The sequence below is a fragment of the Mus musculus genome, chromosome 9 (assembly GCF_000001635.26).
Source record: "Mus musculus strain C57BL/6J chromosome 9, GRCm38.p6 C57BL/6J".
Lineage (NCBI taxonomy): Eukaryota > Metazoa > Chordata > Mammalia > Rodentia > Muridae > Mus > Mus musculus.
In genome coordinates this window covers 79,755,241-79,773,475 of record NC_000075.6, presented here as the reverse complement: position 1 = coordinate 79,773,475, position 18,235 = coordinate 79,755,241, and the positions used below count along the sequence as shown (strand labels likewise).

Genomic DNA, 18,235 nt, shown 5'->3' with positions numbered 1-18,235 from the left:
CTCTATCGATGAGAATGGGCTGGCCTTAAACTCAGATTTGCCTTCCTCTGCCTTAGGTGTGTACAACCACATCTAGCTTAGATGGTTTTTGTTTTATTTGTTTTGTCTTCTTTTTTCTTTTGGAGGTCTTTGTGGTTTTTTTTCCTAGTTTAAGTTGCACAGTAAAGAGTTAATAGGCCAATTTTCAAAATAAAGATTACCTTTGGTCCTTGGACTCTTATTTATACAACTGAAAATGGCCTAATAGTGCCTGACTGAAAGCAACAATGGCTTTGAAACTATATCCATTTAGGAGCAGTTTTAGATACACAGACTCATTTTATGTGCTGCTGGAAAGACCCACTATTTTGAGAGGGTAGCCAGAATATAAGGCAGCACTCTAGTTAGCACCTAAAAAGATCTAGCACGGTGTACTGGTGTGTGCCAGTGTGTAGCCTAGTAGAGAACGCAGGAGAGGAAAGTCTACAGCACTGGAAATTCTGTAGATAGCAGGGCATCTGCAGTAGGGTCCCAAGGACTAAGAGCACTTTCAGGAAGAATGTAGGCTATCTAAAAAGACTTGACAGTTCAGCAATACAGAGGCTTGCAAAACGTTGGGAGCCACCTGTAAAAGGTACAAGATAAGGAGGGAATTAAGGGCTGAGTTGATTGGAGTTAAAACAGAAACCCGAATTTTTAGAGGAAGAAGAGAAAGGAGGAACACTGTTGATTTGATACTGTGACTGGTCCTTGGAGAGTTAGATTAAGTAGCACTGATTTTTGCCTCAGGTGGTGGCACACACCTTTAATCCCAGTACTCGAGAGGCAGAGGCGAGAGGCAGAGAGGCAGAGGCAGGTGGATTTCTGAGTTCGAGGCCAGCCTGGTCTACAGAGTGAGTTTCAGGTCAGCCAGGGCTACACAGAGAAACCCTGTCTCGAAAAACCAAAAAAAAAAAAAAAAAAAAAAAAAAAAAAAAAAAAAAAGATTGATTTCAATAATAAGAGCAGAGCCTGCCATACCTCCAGACTGTGGCCCCTTTGAGGAGTATCAGTTCAGATTTTAGTTTTAGTTTTGATTTCTCTACTCTTTTCAACATCCTAGAATGGACTGTGTAATAGTTTACCCAACACTGCTTTCTCCTCTCTTGTATCTCCTTATTAGTCAGTTTTGAGTTCCACACTAAGCTGTCAATTCCTTGAGTGTAAGTTGTTATTGCTCCAAATGAATCAGCTGAAACTTGGGCATCATGCTTTGTGGCCCTCTACCTAGAGTACTCTCTGCCCTGGAGCTATGGTTTAAACATGTTCTTTGAGCTTAAGACTTGTGATTCTTTTCTTGTCTGTTGCTATCGTGTGTGTGTGTGTGTGTGTGTGTGTGTGTGTGTGTGTGTGTGTGGCCATCATTGGTGTTTCTATGTTATATGACCTTGAAGCCTTTAGTCCTTCTTTGGAAATAAGACTAAGACTGCCCAAGCTCTATATAGAACTGAATGTTACTGTTTTGTTAAGACATTCTGCACTTACTAGCATCATTATTTTTTCACTGCATCAGCTCTGGGAATATGTGTGGGGTAGAGAGTCTTGTCTTTGGTTCAGTTATATGACTATACAGAGAAAAAAATCCTGAGGTAGTTTATAAAAATAGGTTTTTTTGTTTGTTTGTTTTTGTTTTGTTTTTTGTTTGTTTGTTTTTTTTACAGTGCATTAGTGGCACATCCCAGCACTTGGGAGGCAGAGGCAGGCCAACCTTTTATGACTTAAAGGCCAGCCTTGTCTACATAGTTGGTTCCAGGACATGTAAGACCTTGTCTTGAAAACATAACAAAATATAGTTTGCTCTATCATTGTCTGTCTGTCTGTCTGTCTATCATGATTCATAAATACAAGCAAGATACCCATGTATCAGAATTCTATATACATATAATTACACAAGTAATTAACTTAAATGTTAACTTTAAAGCTTGTGTCTTCAACACCAAGTAAGCGCAGACAGAAAGTCTTCCTATACCCTCGTCAGATTACCCTGTGCATTCCTTTGATGGACGGAAACGGATGATCTTGAGCACTATTTCATGGATGGGAGGAAAGAATCCATTTTTGGGAATTGCTTACATCACTATTGGATCCATCTCTTTCCTTCTGGGAGTTGTACTGCTAGTAATTAATCATAAATATAGAAACAGTAGTAACACTGCTGACATCACCATTTAATTTTATATTCTGAAACCAAATCTACTGCATGTGCATCAAGGCCAGTCCTGTTCAACCTAGCTTTTGAATGCTGATGTCTGGTTAGTATGTCATTTTGAAGTTGGCACATAACTTTAAAAAAACAAAACAAACAAAACAGCCTTTGTTCTTTGCTTCTTACATATGGATGACTTATGAAAATATATGATGGATATAAAAATTAGCCATATTGATTATATCAATATTGTAACTGCTAAAATGACATTCTAATGTCTGCTTTTTATTGGGACAGGCCATGTGATGCATAGAGCCTCTTTCCTATGAAATGCGTCTACTGCTTAAACTGTTGATGCTGTGTTGATAACATATTGACATGATGCTGTATATGTGTGCCTACTGTGTGATGAAAGGGATTATGAGATGTATGAGTGTAATGACTTGCTAACCTTTGAAAATTTGGTTACAGTTCAGATAGAAGAAAGACTATAAATAAAACACTTCATCATTTTCATGTGTCGTGTGTAAAGGCTTAAAGTCCCTCCTTGTTGAGGTGGTTCATATGTTCAGTTGCTCTATTATGATTCTCCGATAATGACGTTGACTTCACACTTTAGCTTGTACAACATAGAAATTAATATCTAAAGAGGTCAGTGGGTCTTGGCTAGAATTTTAAATTTCTTCTCATTTGAGTAAAATGTTGCATTCTGAAGTCCCATGCTACCTGAAGTTGCATTTGGAGTCCCAAGCTACTGGAATGTTTATATGTGACCGTTTCCCAGGAGGCTTACACTGCAGAAGGAAGAATGAATCTAGGTGAGGTGGGCAGCTGCTTGGCAGTCCTCTCCTGTGCCCCAACTGTAAACCAGATAGAAATGTTCAGGGGAGGATACTTTCATTATTGTGGTTTGTAGTGTTAAGATGATTGCTTCTGCCTTGGAAATACCTCAAGCTGTTCTTATTTAACAGGTAAGTGACTGAGTATAATATTCCAGAAAAATTTGAAATCCTAATTTCTTCCATATTTCATTAAATTTTTTGCATACAGGTCTAACAAATATGGATATGTATACACATCCTCTTTAATGAAGGTATTATTTTGGTTACTTTTCCTAAGATATACCTTAAAAGATGTTCTATACATTTCCTACTTAAATTCTGGGGGATTTGGAGTATGTACATGATAAAAAAGATTATAATATATCGATTGAAGTTACTTTATTTTCTAACTAGAATTATTTTAATAGTCCTTTATTGAATAAGTGCTGTAATTTGTTTGCTATGAGACTTATTCCTGATGTGAATGTAAATTATTTTTCCACATGCATGAAAAAATGTATGTACTAATCAGAGTTGTCTCCACTGCATTGAAATTACTTGTTTTGAACTAAAGTAACTCATATTTATGTAGTAGAATGCTTATGTTTTCAGACTTTGTAATGATTTCCTTTGGATGTATTTTAAATCAATCGGTCTGGGTAACATATCAGTTTAGATTAATATGTGCTTAAAAGAAGAAAAAAATTCAATGGTTCATAGTAGAAATGTGCCACACTTAAATAAGCTCTGTATGACATGAAATTCTGTTAAAACATTGTAATTCATGGTGACTTTTAACTTATAAAAATACTACTTGCACGGGTTACTTGATTTATGGATATATGAAAACTTCTCAGGACGAAAGTTCTTCTTTCTCTAGAACTATTCTTCTGTCGGTCATGCAGAATGCTGTTATTCTGAAAAGTGTCCCTGTTGCATATGATGGTCACTTTATTTGGGGGGATTCTTCATAAGATGTGAGATGTTGATGCCAGTCTTTCCCAAGTAAGTGCTCGTAAAAAAGGACTACTAACTAGCCTGCATCTGTCTCTAACTGGGACCAAGGGGTCTGCTGAAGGAAACTGAAGAGCTCTAACATTTTCACAGCTTGGAGAAGATAGAATCTTTAAAAGTACAACTGAAGCTTGATCTATTTTACAAGTGCATTGATGGCCCCTGTCCTTCTCTGGTTCCTGTCATTTGAAACCAACTCCTGTTGTAAATAGGAAGAATATGGGACATTCATATTTAAGAAAATTTGATGTCATTAGGTGACTAAGTAGAAGGCTTAGAAAAATGTATTCATTTGCAAGTATTTTGGCACAAGAAATTTTCCAACTGAATAGTAAGCAAAAGCTAAGTTGTTTCATTGAAATCATAAGGCAGTTTAAGATAAACTGGAGAAGATAACTGTTCTAATAGAGGATAATCGAATTGATTGTCAAGTGGATGTTATTTATTGGATAGTGACAGAGTTTATTTGTAACCTTAATTATATTAAAAGTTATTCTGTTAGGATGTTTTGTATTAATAAACGTGAACAAAATTAATCGTGCTGTTTATGTGTCTTACTAAAATAACAGTGCCCATTTTTTCATGTTAACGGTTAATATTCAGTTCTATCCAGTCTTAGTCCACGTTTTAACTTGTCCATGTGTACATTTGAAAAAAACCATTGTTAAAATAATTATATTTATGTTTATTAATCACTGATAACATAATCACAAGACTTACTAATGTTACTGAGGGTTCTTACCAGAAAACAGTGAGACTGTAACAGTTCTTGGCAGAGGGACTAAGGTTGGGATTCTATGTAGTAGAATGGACAGTGATAGCAGTGAAGCCAAGCAGGCAGTAAATAAAACCCTTCCGTAAGAGAGGAGCAGGTTCGGGTGCTGCTCTGCTGCTGCCCCTCTGCATGGAAGCACTGCCTGAGGCCTAGTATGGGCTCTTTACGTTCAAAGTTTTGTTCTTTGTAAACATGGGAGTTTCAAGCGTGAAGGGGGTAAAGTGCTGCAGTTACAAAGTTTTGATGTATAAATGTCTGTTGTAGAGGGAATGAGCTAGTAAATTATTTTAAAGTCCAGTTTAGCTCATGTGCCCATCAGTTAGTAAATGTGAAAAGCACATTTTTCCTAATGTCATTTTAAATTTTAAAATAAATATATTATCTAAAACAAAATGAGAAGATGGTGTTATTTGCATGTAATATAAATAAAGGTGTGTGCAGTTTTCAAAGTCAAGTAGTTATTCTCAAGCCTTTATGTTGAAAAAGAATAACCTTTGGCCCAAGCTTCCTTTCATCCCCAGAGATTCACAATAAACACATAAAATAAATATTTTTTAGTTAAGATATAACATAAAAATAATTTTTGACCTTCATATTTCACTAATAGCTTGACTACACATACAATTTTAGGTTAACAGCAGCTTTCCACTGCTGCTTTTGATGAATCTGATCTTAGATGCTCCCTTCTCAGTCTGCTGCATAGTTCTGTGAGTTCACTGTGGAGTTCTGTCACCTCCCCTTTATGGAATTCAGTCTGCTCTTTCAGCACCACCATCCTTCTGTTGAATTAATAATACACATTTAGAAAAATTAATTTCTAAGACTTCTTTCATTTCTATTGTTTGTAGAATATTCACAGATGGAGCCTACTTCCTGGTGAATATGTTTTGACGTGTATGTGTAAATGCTCTGGGTGTATATATGTGTGCTCACTTGTAGATACAACATTCTGTTCCTGTCCTCCCTCGTCTACTCTGGCTTTTCCAGTCTTTCCACCCTGACTTCCTTGGTGACCCCATTGTTGGGGGTGATGCAGATGTCCAGTTTGTTTTCTTTTTTTAATGTATGAGTGATGTGCTGCATATATATCTGCCTGCCTGAAGAGGGCATCAGATCCCCCTAGATATGGTTGTGAGCCACCATGTGATTGGTTGCTGGGAATTAAACTCATGACCTCTGGAAGAGCAGCAAGTGCTCTTAACTGCTGAGCCATCTCACCAGCCCCAGATGTCCAATTCTTTTTGCATAAGCATTCTGTTGACATTTGCTCTCTGCATCAGTCAGTTGTGAGTTTATGTGTAAACTATTCACTTTGTGCAGAAACTTCTCTAACAGCACTGGTCTATGGGTAATCTAACAGGAATTTGGAGGATAGTTTGATTCAGTGTCCTTTTAGCAGGAAAGAGTAGTAGATCACTCCAGGTTCCTGTGAGCTCCTTAACCAGGGCATTTGAGCCAGAACACAGTTTGGATGAGAAGAGGAATGTCTAGAGATCTGAACTTTTTGTTGGGTACGCCTTTCAACTGGCCATTTTCAACCCTGAGTGTATCCTTTGCTGTAACCTTTGCTCCATATCTAAGCTTCTGAGAGCCTGTGACCGACAGACATGCTTTGTAATGATTCTGTCTTAGAGCGCGTTCAGATTACAGCTTCCTCTGTCCACTTCTGTTCCGGTACATCTGGTTGTTTTCCACAAATTTGTTAGAATTGCTTATTTTCCTGTCTTATCTATTTGGGGCTTAAACATTTTTATAAGATTTTTGTTTTTTTTTGGTAAACATTACTTTTTTTCCTTCTTTGTATATTTCTCGAGTTTTAATACCATGATTAGATACTAGAAAGGTCCACTATGTACAGTAAACACTAGTGAGGACTCTTTATTGTACTCTTTCCCCTGGATAATCAGGTGTATCCTATATCCACATAGTTTGTCTTCTGCAATATTATAAATAGCATCACACCATATGCAGTCTTTTCAAGCTAATTTATTTTATTTATGATATTTGAGGTTGATCTAGGGGGAGGTGTCTGTCAGTTGTTTCTTACGGCTTCCCCCTTAGTCTTGTTTGACTGCAGTAGGAGGGAAGGAAGAGAGGTGCTTGAGGTTGGTACACCATCGTCATTGTATGTAGTAATGAAGAGAAGGAACTCACTTTTACATTTTTCCAAACCTACTTTGTTTCAAGCTCCAGAAAAGAAGAAATACAGCCTTCAAAATATATGTCAAATTATATTTGAACTTCTCCATCTTTCCACTTTGAGAATCAGTGCTCTATAATAATTCCTGGTGTGTGTGTCCTTTCCTTTTCACTCAAAGCTTGTAAACAGTAGGGTTTTTTAATTTTCATTTTCAATTTATATTCAGCCTTTCATGTCAAAATTGCATTGTGTTCTGTTCATTGACACCTATCTGAAAGATTCAGTAGATAGCATAGAAATAGATTCAAAGGCTATTAAGCATTTACAAGTTGTATCTTCGGATTGCATTATCTCTTAAACACTTTCCTATTCTTTCTAATGTTGGGATTTCAATACCTACTTGACATTTTGTTTTGAGAAATAAAGGAAGTGATGGATGAAAGCATATAGAAAAGACTATAGCAGATTAGGTATGCTGCTTAGCTTTATGTCAACTTGACATAAACTATAGAGTTATTTGGGAAGACAACATCAACTGAGAAAATGCCCCTACCAGACTTGCTTGGGGGAGGAACATTTTCTTAATTAGCAGTTGATGTGGGGAGGGATCAGACCATGTGGGTGGTGTCATTCCTGGGAGCCAGTCATGAGGAGCAAGCTAATAAGCAGCATCTCTCTGACCTGTGTATCTGGTTCTACCTGCAGGTTCCTGCCCTGTTTGAGTTCCCTGGCCTTTCTCAATGTTGGATTGTAATGTGGAAATGTAGACTGAAATAAACTCTCCAGGCTGGAGTTTTGTCACAGCAATAGAGAAGCTAAGACAAATTGGTGCTGGGTAGTGGGGACATTCCTATAATAGACCTGGCCATGGTTTGGGGGACGATTGTGAGAGGAGTTTGAAACTTTGGGCTTGAAAAGGTGTTGCATGCACAGAGCTCAGTACACCGTTGTGTGTCAGCTTGGAAGTAGTGATGCAGATGGTGGAGGCTTGGCTTGTGAAATTTCAGGACGAAGTTTGAGAGACTCTTAAAGACACTTGTGGAGTCTGATCAGGTGGAGCTGAAAAGCTGGCAATCATTAACAAATGACCAGCACCACTAAAGAAAAAACCTTCACTTTACTAGAACAGTTAATGGCTGGTTATCTGCAGTTGAAAAATTAGAGTGGTGATTGAGAAGAGATGGTAGCCGGGCTTGTTGACACATACCTCTATTCCCAGCAGTCAGGAAACAGGCAAAGAGAATATGAGCTCGAGGCCAGCCTAAGCACAGAGTGAGTTCCAGGGTGACATCCCTGGAGCAGGGAGTAGGGAAGGGAGAAGAGAGAAATAGGGGCAACAACAGCTTCTTTCTTTGGGGTTAGCACACAAGACTTGTGACCTCGAGCAGGCCAAGATTGCTGCTTCTGGCAGCAGGACTTGGAAATGTGCCAAGGTTTCCCAGGTGGTACTGGTCTTAAAGACATGAAGGGGTCATGGAGAGCAGCTGAAGCTTGGCATTAGGAGAAGCCATTGGTGAATGTGCAGCCTCAGTTGATGTAGAAGCCCCAGGATTGACAAGGTCATGGACATAGTTTAGGTATAGCACAGTGGGCAAGGTTAGAGTCCCTGAAAGGAGCCTAGGTGAGGCTACTGATAAAGGTGCAACCGAGTTGCAGTGGAGACTCCCAATACTTTTGAGATGCCAGTCTCATGGGACCACCACCAAGAACAGCAGCATTCATACAGTGGAGCTGCTTGGGCTTGAGCCTCCTGGGAGAGTATATGTGTGCTGTACATGACAGAGCCAAAGAAATGTCACTGCAAGCCCTTTGGAGCGCAGAGGTCCTGAGTGAATCCCAGAATTCTGACATTGAAGTTTACAGTGTTGGACATTGGTTGTGCATTGGTCTATGACTGTGCCCTGGTTATTCCAGCATGGAGTATTAAAGTTTTTTGTTTTTTGTTTAACTTTGGAGTTTTAGAAAGTTTTGAATATCTTAGAGACTTTTGGACTTTTAAATGTTTGAATTTGTAAGAGTATGGGTCTTTTTAAATATTGTGGTATTGATATTAATATGAGATTTTGGGAGGGGGGACAAGAAAAGAATGGTTATGGCCTAATGGTGTCAGGCTGACAAAGGGTCAGTTGTGCTGGCTAGTTTTATGTCAGCATAAAACTATGATTTGGGGAGAGAGTGATTTGGGGAGATAGAACATTAATTGAAAAAAATGTTCCCGATAGATTGTCCTGTGGATAAGTGTGTGGGACATTTAGTGATTGGTGTGAAATTAACTCATATCTTGTGAGTGGTGCCACTCCCTGGTAGGTGTTTCTGGGAGTATATAATGTGGAGAGCTCTTGGTGACACTTCAAGGATATGGGTAAGAGTTTGACATTGGGCTAGGACAAGGAAGTTGGTTTAAGAGCTTGATTATCTTGATACGTCCCTGAATACCAAGGGGTCTTTGTTCGTGCCTTGTTTGTTCCTTGATTACTTTGTTTATGCCTTCGAAATGGCCATATTCATTACATGTACCTAGAATAAAACAAAAGCAGACTTGGAAAAAATTAAACCCACTCCAGCATTTTGCTAGAGTCCTACTCTAGTATTGTCTAATTGTCTTTTCTTTCTTTAATCCTCACTCCCTTGACTGACGGAGTGGCCTTGGTCAACATGAGGAACAAGCCAGTAAGCGGCACACCTTTGTGCTTTCTGTATCTGCTTCTGCCTTGAGTTTTTGACTTTTCTTCCTTTGATAATGAACTGCGATGTGGACGCCTGAGTAAACTAACCCTTTTCCTTTCCAAGTTGCCTTTGGTTATGGTGTTTCAGGGAAGGAATTGAAACCCTAAGGAAGACACTAGGTACCCAGTGAATTGTTCCCATTCATGTCTGTCAAGCCAAACAAATGTACTTTTACCCTGATACTTTATACAGCCATGTATTCTTCCTTTTCATCCCCAGCATCTGGCTTGTGACTCACTACGAGATTTTCTTCCTACTTATCTTCCTTAGTTTCCTTTGTATATATTAGTTATACATACTTCTGGAACAAAATAAACACTTCATTTGTTTAGAGACAGTGTCTTACTGTGTAGGGCTGCATGGCCTTGAACTCGACATGTAGACCAGAGTGCCTCAGACCCAGAGAACTCTACCTGCTCCTGCCTCTTGACTGCTAGGATTAAGATGTGGACCACCATACATGGCCTTCTAGTGAATTACCATTTTTACAGCCATTTTTATGTGTATTCACTGAGAGTCTCCTGAGATCCAAGTAATTCACTCTTTCAATTGAAAAACAAGTGATTTATATCGAATTAATCTGTTAATAACACAAAACTAGCCATCATTCCATACAAGCCTGGCTTTTCTTTTGTTAGATATTGGAGGTGGAATGGCTGCAGGTGGTTGTACTGAGACTCTACTGGGCTATATATACTCCTTGCCCAATGAGTTAGTCTTACTCTTACTCTATTACGAATTAATGTAGAAACCCCTGTCTCTTCAGCTGCAGGTTTTTCAAGGTACCGTGTGTCCACTTGCATAGATCCCCTGATTCATCTGTGTCCTGCTGCTGCTTAAGTTCAACCAACCTTCCTTCCTTCCTTCCTTCCTTCCTTCCTTCCTTCCTTCCTTCCTTCCTTCCTTCCTTGGGGTATTACAAAATCTTTTGACTCTGGCCCTAGTAACTTGAGTCTTGCATTCTTTTCTTACAACTACTGTTATCTTAAAATGGAATCTGTACTGTAAGCCTGCACTCCTTAAATCTTTGAATGGCCCTAAAGCACTTTCAAAGTGATACTTATGTTTGTCATGGCTACCAGCCTTCTGTGAACTCCTCCTCCTCTCGTCTTCAGCCATGCTATTCGTCTGTTCCCCTCTCTCTACGTAAGTATGCTCTGCCATCTGCTGAGAGTTTTCTTCCGTTGGCCTGGTGCATTCAACAGTAATAGCTAATGAAGTTTCAACATAGAAACCACAACCACAACGATTTCTGGTAGAGAAATATTAAGAAATGATCAACCCTCAATCCATCTGTGATACGCAATAAAGGGAAATAATAATCTGGAAGTGAGGCCACTAGACATTCTAGTTTTCAGACACATTCCTTCATTAAACTTGGACTTATAAAATGAATAAGCCTAGCAACTTCAACTTTTAAAATTTGGAGTTAAATCTCATGTCAGCAGTTCTTCCAAAGAACTATTTTGTAATAAAGAACAAGAACAACAACAACAACCAAAAACAAAGCAAACAACCCCAAACTGATGTTTTGGAAAGGAGCCCATTTTGAAAGTTAGTTTATGTCATTGGATAAATTCGGAGACCTGGTAGTAAATTTCTAGTGAATTTAGGATTAATCAATAAAGTCTGATCGATTGAGGCAAATTTAAGCCAAATTTTTCTGTCCAAGTAATGGCAGTTAAGAATGCAGAAACAAGTTAGTGAAGAGCCCTGGGACGGACAGAGTTGTGGAATGAAGCCAACACATTAGATGATTTGTTCTTGTTCATTTGCTTTTATGTTCAATGGATTTTTATGTGTGTAGACAGAGTCCTTTTTTTTTCTAACAAGCATTTTTTTTTAAAATCTGGATGATGGGAAACAACAGTGACAGAAGATGAAGATCGAAACAAATTAAGACTTTTGCAGAAATAAAATCACAAGATGTTGCTGGCTTGGCCTGCAGTGGTGATGTTACAGATCATAAATGGTCAGATAAGATTCTGAAGTTGTACAGATAGAATTTGATTGTAGGGTTTGGTAGAAAAATGTTAATGTTTGGGGGAAATTGCAGAGACTTTAAGAGATTAAAAAATGAAAGTATAAATAGTTTAGTATGAATTAGGGAAAGGTATGTTGAAATTTTGGTGTTGGTAGGATGAGGAGTCAAGCAGAAACTAAGGATCAACGTGCAAGAGGACTCTTAGGAGAGTGGTGTGTGGAAACCTCCTTAAAAGGCTCGCATTCCACACTCATGTTGCTCCCTTTGCCTTGATAGTTTATTTCCAAATTAAAATGTACTCTGGGGGAATGAGCACCTGTGATATCCGTGGCTGATAATGCAGAAGCTTGCCTAAGAAGTGATTTTGGAAAAGACTAACACAAAAGGAGGGGCACACAAGTTGCAGAAGTCTGCTTTTATTCTGGAGAGAATGGGATAGAAACACTGTTTTGTTTCATATGTGTCCTTTCCTTTTTAAAATGGAATGTGTCTGTAGATGGAGTGGTCCAGTAAAGAGAAAATTGTACTGCCCTAAGTGACAACGCTGTTATAGGTAGTTTTAATGTAAACTCTTGGTTCTTCTTGGACAGTCACTATTCCTAGGAATGTCAAACAGTATGCACTTAGTGTTGGTTAGTAGGCCTATTTTTTTCTAAGATTTACTTATTATTATATGTAAGTAGCTGACTTCAGACACACCAGAAGAGGTAATCAGATCTCATTATGGGTGGTTGTGAGCCACCATGTGGTTGCTGGGATTTGAACTTAGGACCTTCAGAAGAGCAGTCAGCGCTCTTACCCGTTGAGCCATCTCACCAGCCCCCCTAGTAGGCCCATTTTTATTAGTGTTAGGGGAATGGTAAGTATACAGTCGGTTCTGGGAAAACTTATATCCTGTGGTGAAACAGCGACAGCAGCACAAACTTTAACGAATTCCAATTACAGACAATAAATGTAAAAAACAAAACAAAAAAAAAAAAAAAACAAAACTCCCCATCCCCAGCTGTTGGTAATTATGCTCGATGGTACATTGAATAATTAAGAGGTGGTAGAAAAAAAGTCAGTTATAATGGGTGTTTATAAACTTGGTAAGGAAGAAAATTTAGACTGTGTTGGGGGTACAGTAGGTTATGAAGAAAAAAGTACCCCAAGATTTGAAGGAATTAAGCATTACCAGTTTTTATTCACGCAACACTGTGGAACCCGTTTATCATTAGCTTTTACCTGAAATGGCAATGAAGTCGTTTCTGAGTTTGCAAAAGGGTGGAAAGACATTTGTATTGTTGAGTAGATTATTTTTACTTGTACATTAGTGTGCAGAAGAATAAAGGCAGTTGTAAGGAGGAATAGTTATGCAAGACTGATGCAAAATGCTAACAGCCTATCTGTAAAATACGCGCACTTCTGACAGCTCCATCCAGGAGTGAAATGTGCTGCGGATCTGAGAAAGCACGACACAGTCGATATTTGTGTTGAACGTGGATTTAAAAATGTATTCCCCTCTTTTCAGCGTTTTCCCAGACTCAATAACGAAGTCAGCCAGTTCCAGTCTGGGGACACAGGAAGAGCTTCCAGCACAAGGAGTTTAGCAGAAGATCCACAGGTTGGCATACCTGTGGATGCCAACATCGGTCGTTCCTATATGATCTCAGCACAAAGACTAACGCCTCCCACTTTCATCTGTGGAAGACAAACCCTAAAACTGGACTCTATCCGTATTAAGAGGAGCTTTTGAATATTTAAGCTTGTACGACGTAGCTTTGACATCCATTGTTCCTTCAGACTGTAAACAATGGCTCAAAGCCTTCTCACAAGACAAGCTACTTTCCGGGTAGTCTGGTTGTCCACTGACTTCACCAGAGCGTATGAAGAGGGCTGCAAGACTTCACGCCTCTCCATTGCGGGTGGCGTTTGCTTTCCATTGTGATTCTGGGTCCGGCGGCAGGCGCGGCAGGGCGGAGCCAAGTGGTAAGGATAGCTTCGGAGGTCCGGAGGCTAGACGGGCCGCTGCGAGAAGTCGCTCTGGCTCGCCTTCCGCTCTCTATGGTCGGGAGCGCGAGCCCCTCCTCTTCCCGGAACGAGCCCTCTTGCTCGACGCGCGCGCAGCGCTAGGAGGGAGTTCCGTTTCCGGTCTGGTGGCTTTCGATTTTTGGCGTTCAGTAGTCGCGGTTGGTGGGTAACAACCGAGCCAAGATGTTGCGGAATCTGCTGGTAGGTAGCTTTGGGGGTTTGGCTGGTACTGGAGTGTCGGGGCGGAGGGTCAGGCATCCTGACAGAAAGGCGTGCTGGAAATGTGGCAGAAGACAGCAGCCGGAGTCACCTTGGCCGCGCGTCCTTTTCCCTGACCTTCCGTCCACTCGCCCCTGGCTGTTTCTGGGTAGTCGTAGAGGGAAGAGCAGGATCGCATTTGGTTCTTGGTCACTACAGCTTACCGTTGCTTATGGCTATGACTGTAGCTCTGACGTAGGCTCCAGTGGGGGGATCTTGGACACCTGGAAAACCTAGGTGGAAGGTGGCTTTTTGTTGTCATTTTGTTTTGTATCATAGTGAAAAGATAAAATTTTACCTGATTCAAAGAAGTAAGCCAAAGAACTAAATTGTACAGTTTTAGTTGGGATTTAATGGGTTTCATGATTGAAGTGTAATGACGATTCAGAATTACCTTTAACACTTGGTGAATATTTCTCCAAAATTTAAAAAGGTGTGTTTTGATTTTATTTTGTAATCGTTTAACACAATTAAGACTTAACACCAATTACATTTTTCTTAGATGTCCAGGAGTGTTCTAGCATGTGCCCTCCACTGCAAAGTAATTTTTCAGTGCCTTGGCTATCCTGGAACTAAATCTGTAGACTAGCATGGCCTCTGCCTCCCTAGTGCTGCGATTAAAGTCTTGAGCCTCCACTACCCTGCCAGGAATAGATTTTTGACATAGGCAAATATTAAATGAAAATGTTAGAACTTATAAGATGTCTATATCATTTATTTTTCTGTATATCAGCATGTTTTGTTCTATAAAATACTACTGATTAATTTCAGGCACAGGTTATATATAGGTCATGGTTTCTGAAGACTATGATATGTAACATGAAGCACAGAGCAGAGAATAGACAACATGTAGAAAATCTGGATGCTAGTCTTGGATAGTACTGACAAGTTCGATAATGCTTTAAATCTCAGCTTCCTTTCAGTGTGAAGGGTTGGAAGTTGCCTTTACAGGTTTCTTTGGACTCTTAGGTCTTGTTCGATGCATGTGAATTTTCTGTTTCAGGCCCTTCGTCAGATTGCCCAGAGGACCATCAGCACCACTTCACGAAGGCATTTTGAAAACAAGGTTCCAGAGAAACAAAAGCTGTTTCAGGTACTGAAGTGTTCTATGTGATTGTTAATTGTAACAGAGCTGGCACGGTAGAGTAAGTCCAGAGGATCTGCTTCTTAGAGGCTCTCAAGGTTTTTTTTTTTTTTTTTTTTTTTTTTTTATCGTAAGGAGGATTATTTGCTGTGTCTAAGAGGTGCTCAGGGAGGTGGGAAAAATGCAGAAGCCAGTGAATTGTGTGTGTGATTTGATGAATTGGTAATCTTTGGGGGAATAATTGCATAAACCATAAAAAAGAGTCCAGAAACAAAAAATAAGCAGGAATTGTTACAGGGTGTAGCATACCTGCAGGGAAGAGTACAGTAAATAATTTTAAGTGGGGAAGGCTTCTAAGGAAACATCAAAAGACACCCCCCCCCCCCAGGAGAACAACCAAGATCTAAAAATACACGCTTTATTGCTGAAGGAGAAGAAACAGATGTGCAGCTTAGGTATGGTTGTGTCACTGGTACTCAAAGAATTGCAGATTTGTAAGAAATGTATGATCTCACTATAGCTGTCAGGGCGCGAGATGAAGATTTCTGTGGAATGTGGCAGGCATTGCAGTTCTGACTGACACTTAGTTAGCCTTGTATTCTGCTCCTGCCCTAACTCCTGCATCCTAGCTAGTGGATTGGAAGCTGCAGAGGTTTGGAGAATGCCATTTCATGGGGACAGAATATGATTTCTCTGGCTATCGAGATGGAGGACCACTGCTGGCCCCATGCACTGGTGGAACAGAAGTTCTGCCATGTGCTCTTGCCTTCAAAGCTATGAAGCCCCTTTCTGGACACAAATTTTTTATATACCAGCTTGACCGTGTCAGTGTCACCAAGAGATGGTTGTGACCCTGTCATTATCTTTTCGGTTTTGTAGATTTAAGGCTATTCTGCCCTGACTTTAAATGTTCTTAGAATCAAAAAAACAAACAAACAAAAAAACCAAAACTGTAGCTTCTCTGGCAGTTATTGGAGCAGTCTTTTCAGAGCAAACAGAAATGAGTGGTAACCTCACTCCTTGCCATATAAGTAGAAATATTTAAAATAGAATGTTTGCCAGGTATGGGAGAAAGATAGCATCAGTCACAGGCTTTTTACAAGCTGAGCAGTGTATGCATTAGAGACAGAAGTTTAGCTGGTACTGGAAATACTGTAAACAAGTCTATTAGTTAAGAAGCCTTCTCTCAGATACTTGTGTAGACTCTGTGCATGAGCATAAGGAACTTGAAAAAGGATTTTAACCCAACCTATAAATTATTGGAGGGTTGAGTAATGTAGTTCAGACATTCTTTTTTTCCCGATAGAATATTATGTACTCATTGAAGAGAGAATTAAAACAGAGTATAAATGTCTAACATCATTACATAGCACAGTGCCGTTTTGTATATTAGTACATATAAGGTAAAAGAATTGGTAAATAATAAGCATTAACAGTAGAGATGTATGCCATAACTGTTTTGGGTGGTATGTCTTGAAGAGAGGCCCTGCAGATTGGAACAGTTTTATTGTGCTGTATAATTTTTCCCTATGCAAAATTTCAAGTAGTAAAGTATTATATATGCTACATAAAAACAAGATTCTTAAGTGGATATAAGATGATAGACTAGTAGCCTGGCGTGGTGGCTCACACCTTTAATTCTAGTACTCAGGAGGCAGAAGCAGGCGAATTTCTGAGTTTGAGGCCAGCCTGGTCTACAAAGTGAGTTCCAGGACAGCCAGGGCTACGCAGAGAAACCCTGTCTCGAAAAACAAAACAAACAAAAAAGATGATAGACTAGTGTTATAAGTCAGAGCCCCCGGCCCCATTTGGTAAGGGGAAAAAAATCTTCCTGGAGATTGACTGGCCAGTATCTTATATTTACATTGTTGAATTCAAGGAATATATTTTATTGCTCTGGTTTGTCCTCAAAAACACCTCATTAGGTCTCAAATTAGCTTGAAAACGATGCTGTCTTTTACAAGTTTGTAAATTTAAAGTAGTGGTAGAGAAAGGATAAAAGTTGTAAGCCTTTTAAATTCTGTGAGTATCTGTAGCTGTTGGCTTTATATGAATAATTAATATCCTGACTTTTAACTGGAAGCAGGTGATACATGTATCAATGTCTGGTTTTTGTTTTTTGTTTTTTTTTAACCAGGAGGATAATGGGATGCCAGTTCATCTGAAAGGCGGGGCATCTGATGCCCTCCTCTACAGAGCCACAATGGCTCTGACGCTTGGTGGTAAGACATCTTTTGAGGGTTTACAAGTCAAGAGTAGCTGTGACAGTTTTCTTGCTTTTGATGTGGTGTGTTTATTGCAGTCTGTCTGCACACCATCTCTATGTAGCTCAGATGAGCAGTCAGGAGGGCAGCTAAAACACACTGCTTGACCTTCAAGTAGGTCTGGCAAGGCAGGTTTGTGGTTAACAGAGCTAGTTTTCTATATGTCACTAGTGCTTCTCAACACCCTTCCACACACATACCCCAAATATTCACACTCTAATAGGGGGTTAAAAAAGATTGTACTCTTTATTATATTGAGGGCTTTGTTGTTATCCTTATATTGAAGGATATCTACACTTTTAAAATAGAAATGATGAAAGTAGACTAATTTAAATATTTTTTAGCATTTATCAAGACACTTTTATGTTTGATCACCGATGTGTATGTGTGCTCCCACTAGAAATCAAACCCACGAACTGAACTTAGGCATTAGATGCAAACAGACTACCATTGCCATATTCCCAGAACTTAGGCATTAGATGCAAACACTCTACCTTTGCGGGATTCCCAGCCATTGAGCTTCACAGCAGTTTTGCCTTTCACATTTGAGCTAGGCTTTAATTGAAATAAATAAGTGTATGTTCTGAAACCAGAAATCTTAGTAAGCCTTTTCTTGGTGTGTTTCTCAGGCACAGCCTATGCCATCTATCTGTTAGCTATGGCTGCATTTCCCAAGAAGCAGAACTAATGTCGTCATCCCAGTCTTCACGTGGTTCAGTTTCATCAACGCTCGATGGACCAGGAATCTGATGAGTAACTGAGCTCTTCTTTGGGGATCAATATTTATTGATGTGTATTAACTGCTGCCAATAAAGCAATCCTTAACCATTTTGTGTCTCCCTTTTCACTTGAGAATAAATTCCTGGTAATACCATTTTGTGTCAGCAGTTGGCAAATCTTAGATAAGAAAAAAATTTAAAAGTTGTTTGTCCACAAGTTTATCTAAAGCACCATTGTCATGGTAATGTGTATTCACTTTTAGCAGCTAGGGATA

At 39.4% G+C, this 18,235-nt stretch overlaps 2 protein-coding genes and 1 pseudogene across 3 annotated transcripts in view; 2 read left to right on the top strand and 1 right to left on the bottom strand.

Moving 5' to 3' along the window:
* The window catches only part of Tmem30a (transmembrane protein 30A), a 24,490-nt gene extending 19,955 nt beyond the window's left edge, over positions 1-4,535 (top strand). The window contains exon 7 of the mRNA NM_133718.4: positions 1,997-4,535. Within this exon, the coding sequence (NP_598479.1) occupies positions 1,997-2,190 (194 nt within the window). The 3' untranslated portion in view covers positions 2,191-4,535. The remainder of the gene's footprint in view (positions 1-1,996) is intronic.
* Positions 2,054-18,235, top strand: Cox7a2 (cytochrome c oxidase subunit 7A2). Of its 2 annotated transcripts, XM_030244035.1 has the most exons (5): positions 2,054-2,270; positions 13,136-13,836; positions 14,897-14,986; positions 17,115-17,199; positions 17,871-18,071. In XM_030244035.1, the coding sequence occupies exons 2-5, from the start codon at positions 13,819-13,821 to the stop codon at positions 17,927-17,929; spliced, it is 252 nt and encodes an 83-aa protein (XP_030099895.1). In that variant the 5' UTR covers positions 2,054-2,270; positions 13,136-13,818; the 3' UTR covers positions 17,930-18,071. The 2 variants fall into 2 exon arrangements, with proteins under 2 accessions (XP_030099895.1, NP_034075.2); NM_009945.3 differs by lacking the exon at positions 2,054-2,270 and having other exon boundaries at positions 13,623-13,836; positions 17,871-18,235.
* Positions 12,779-15,636, bottom strand: Gm51685 (annotated as a pseudogene).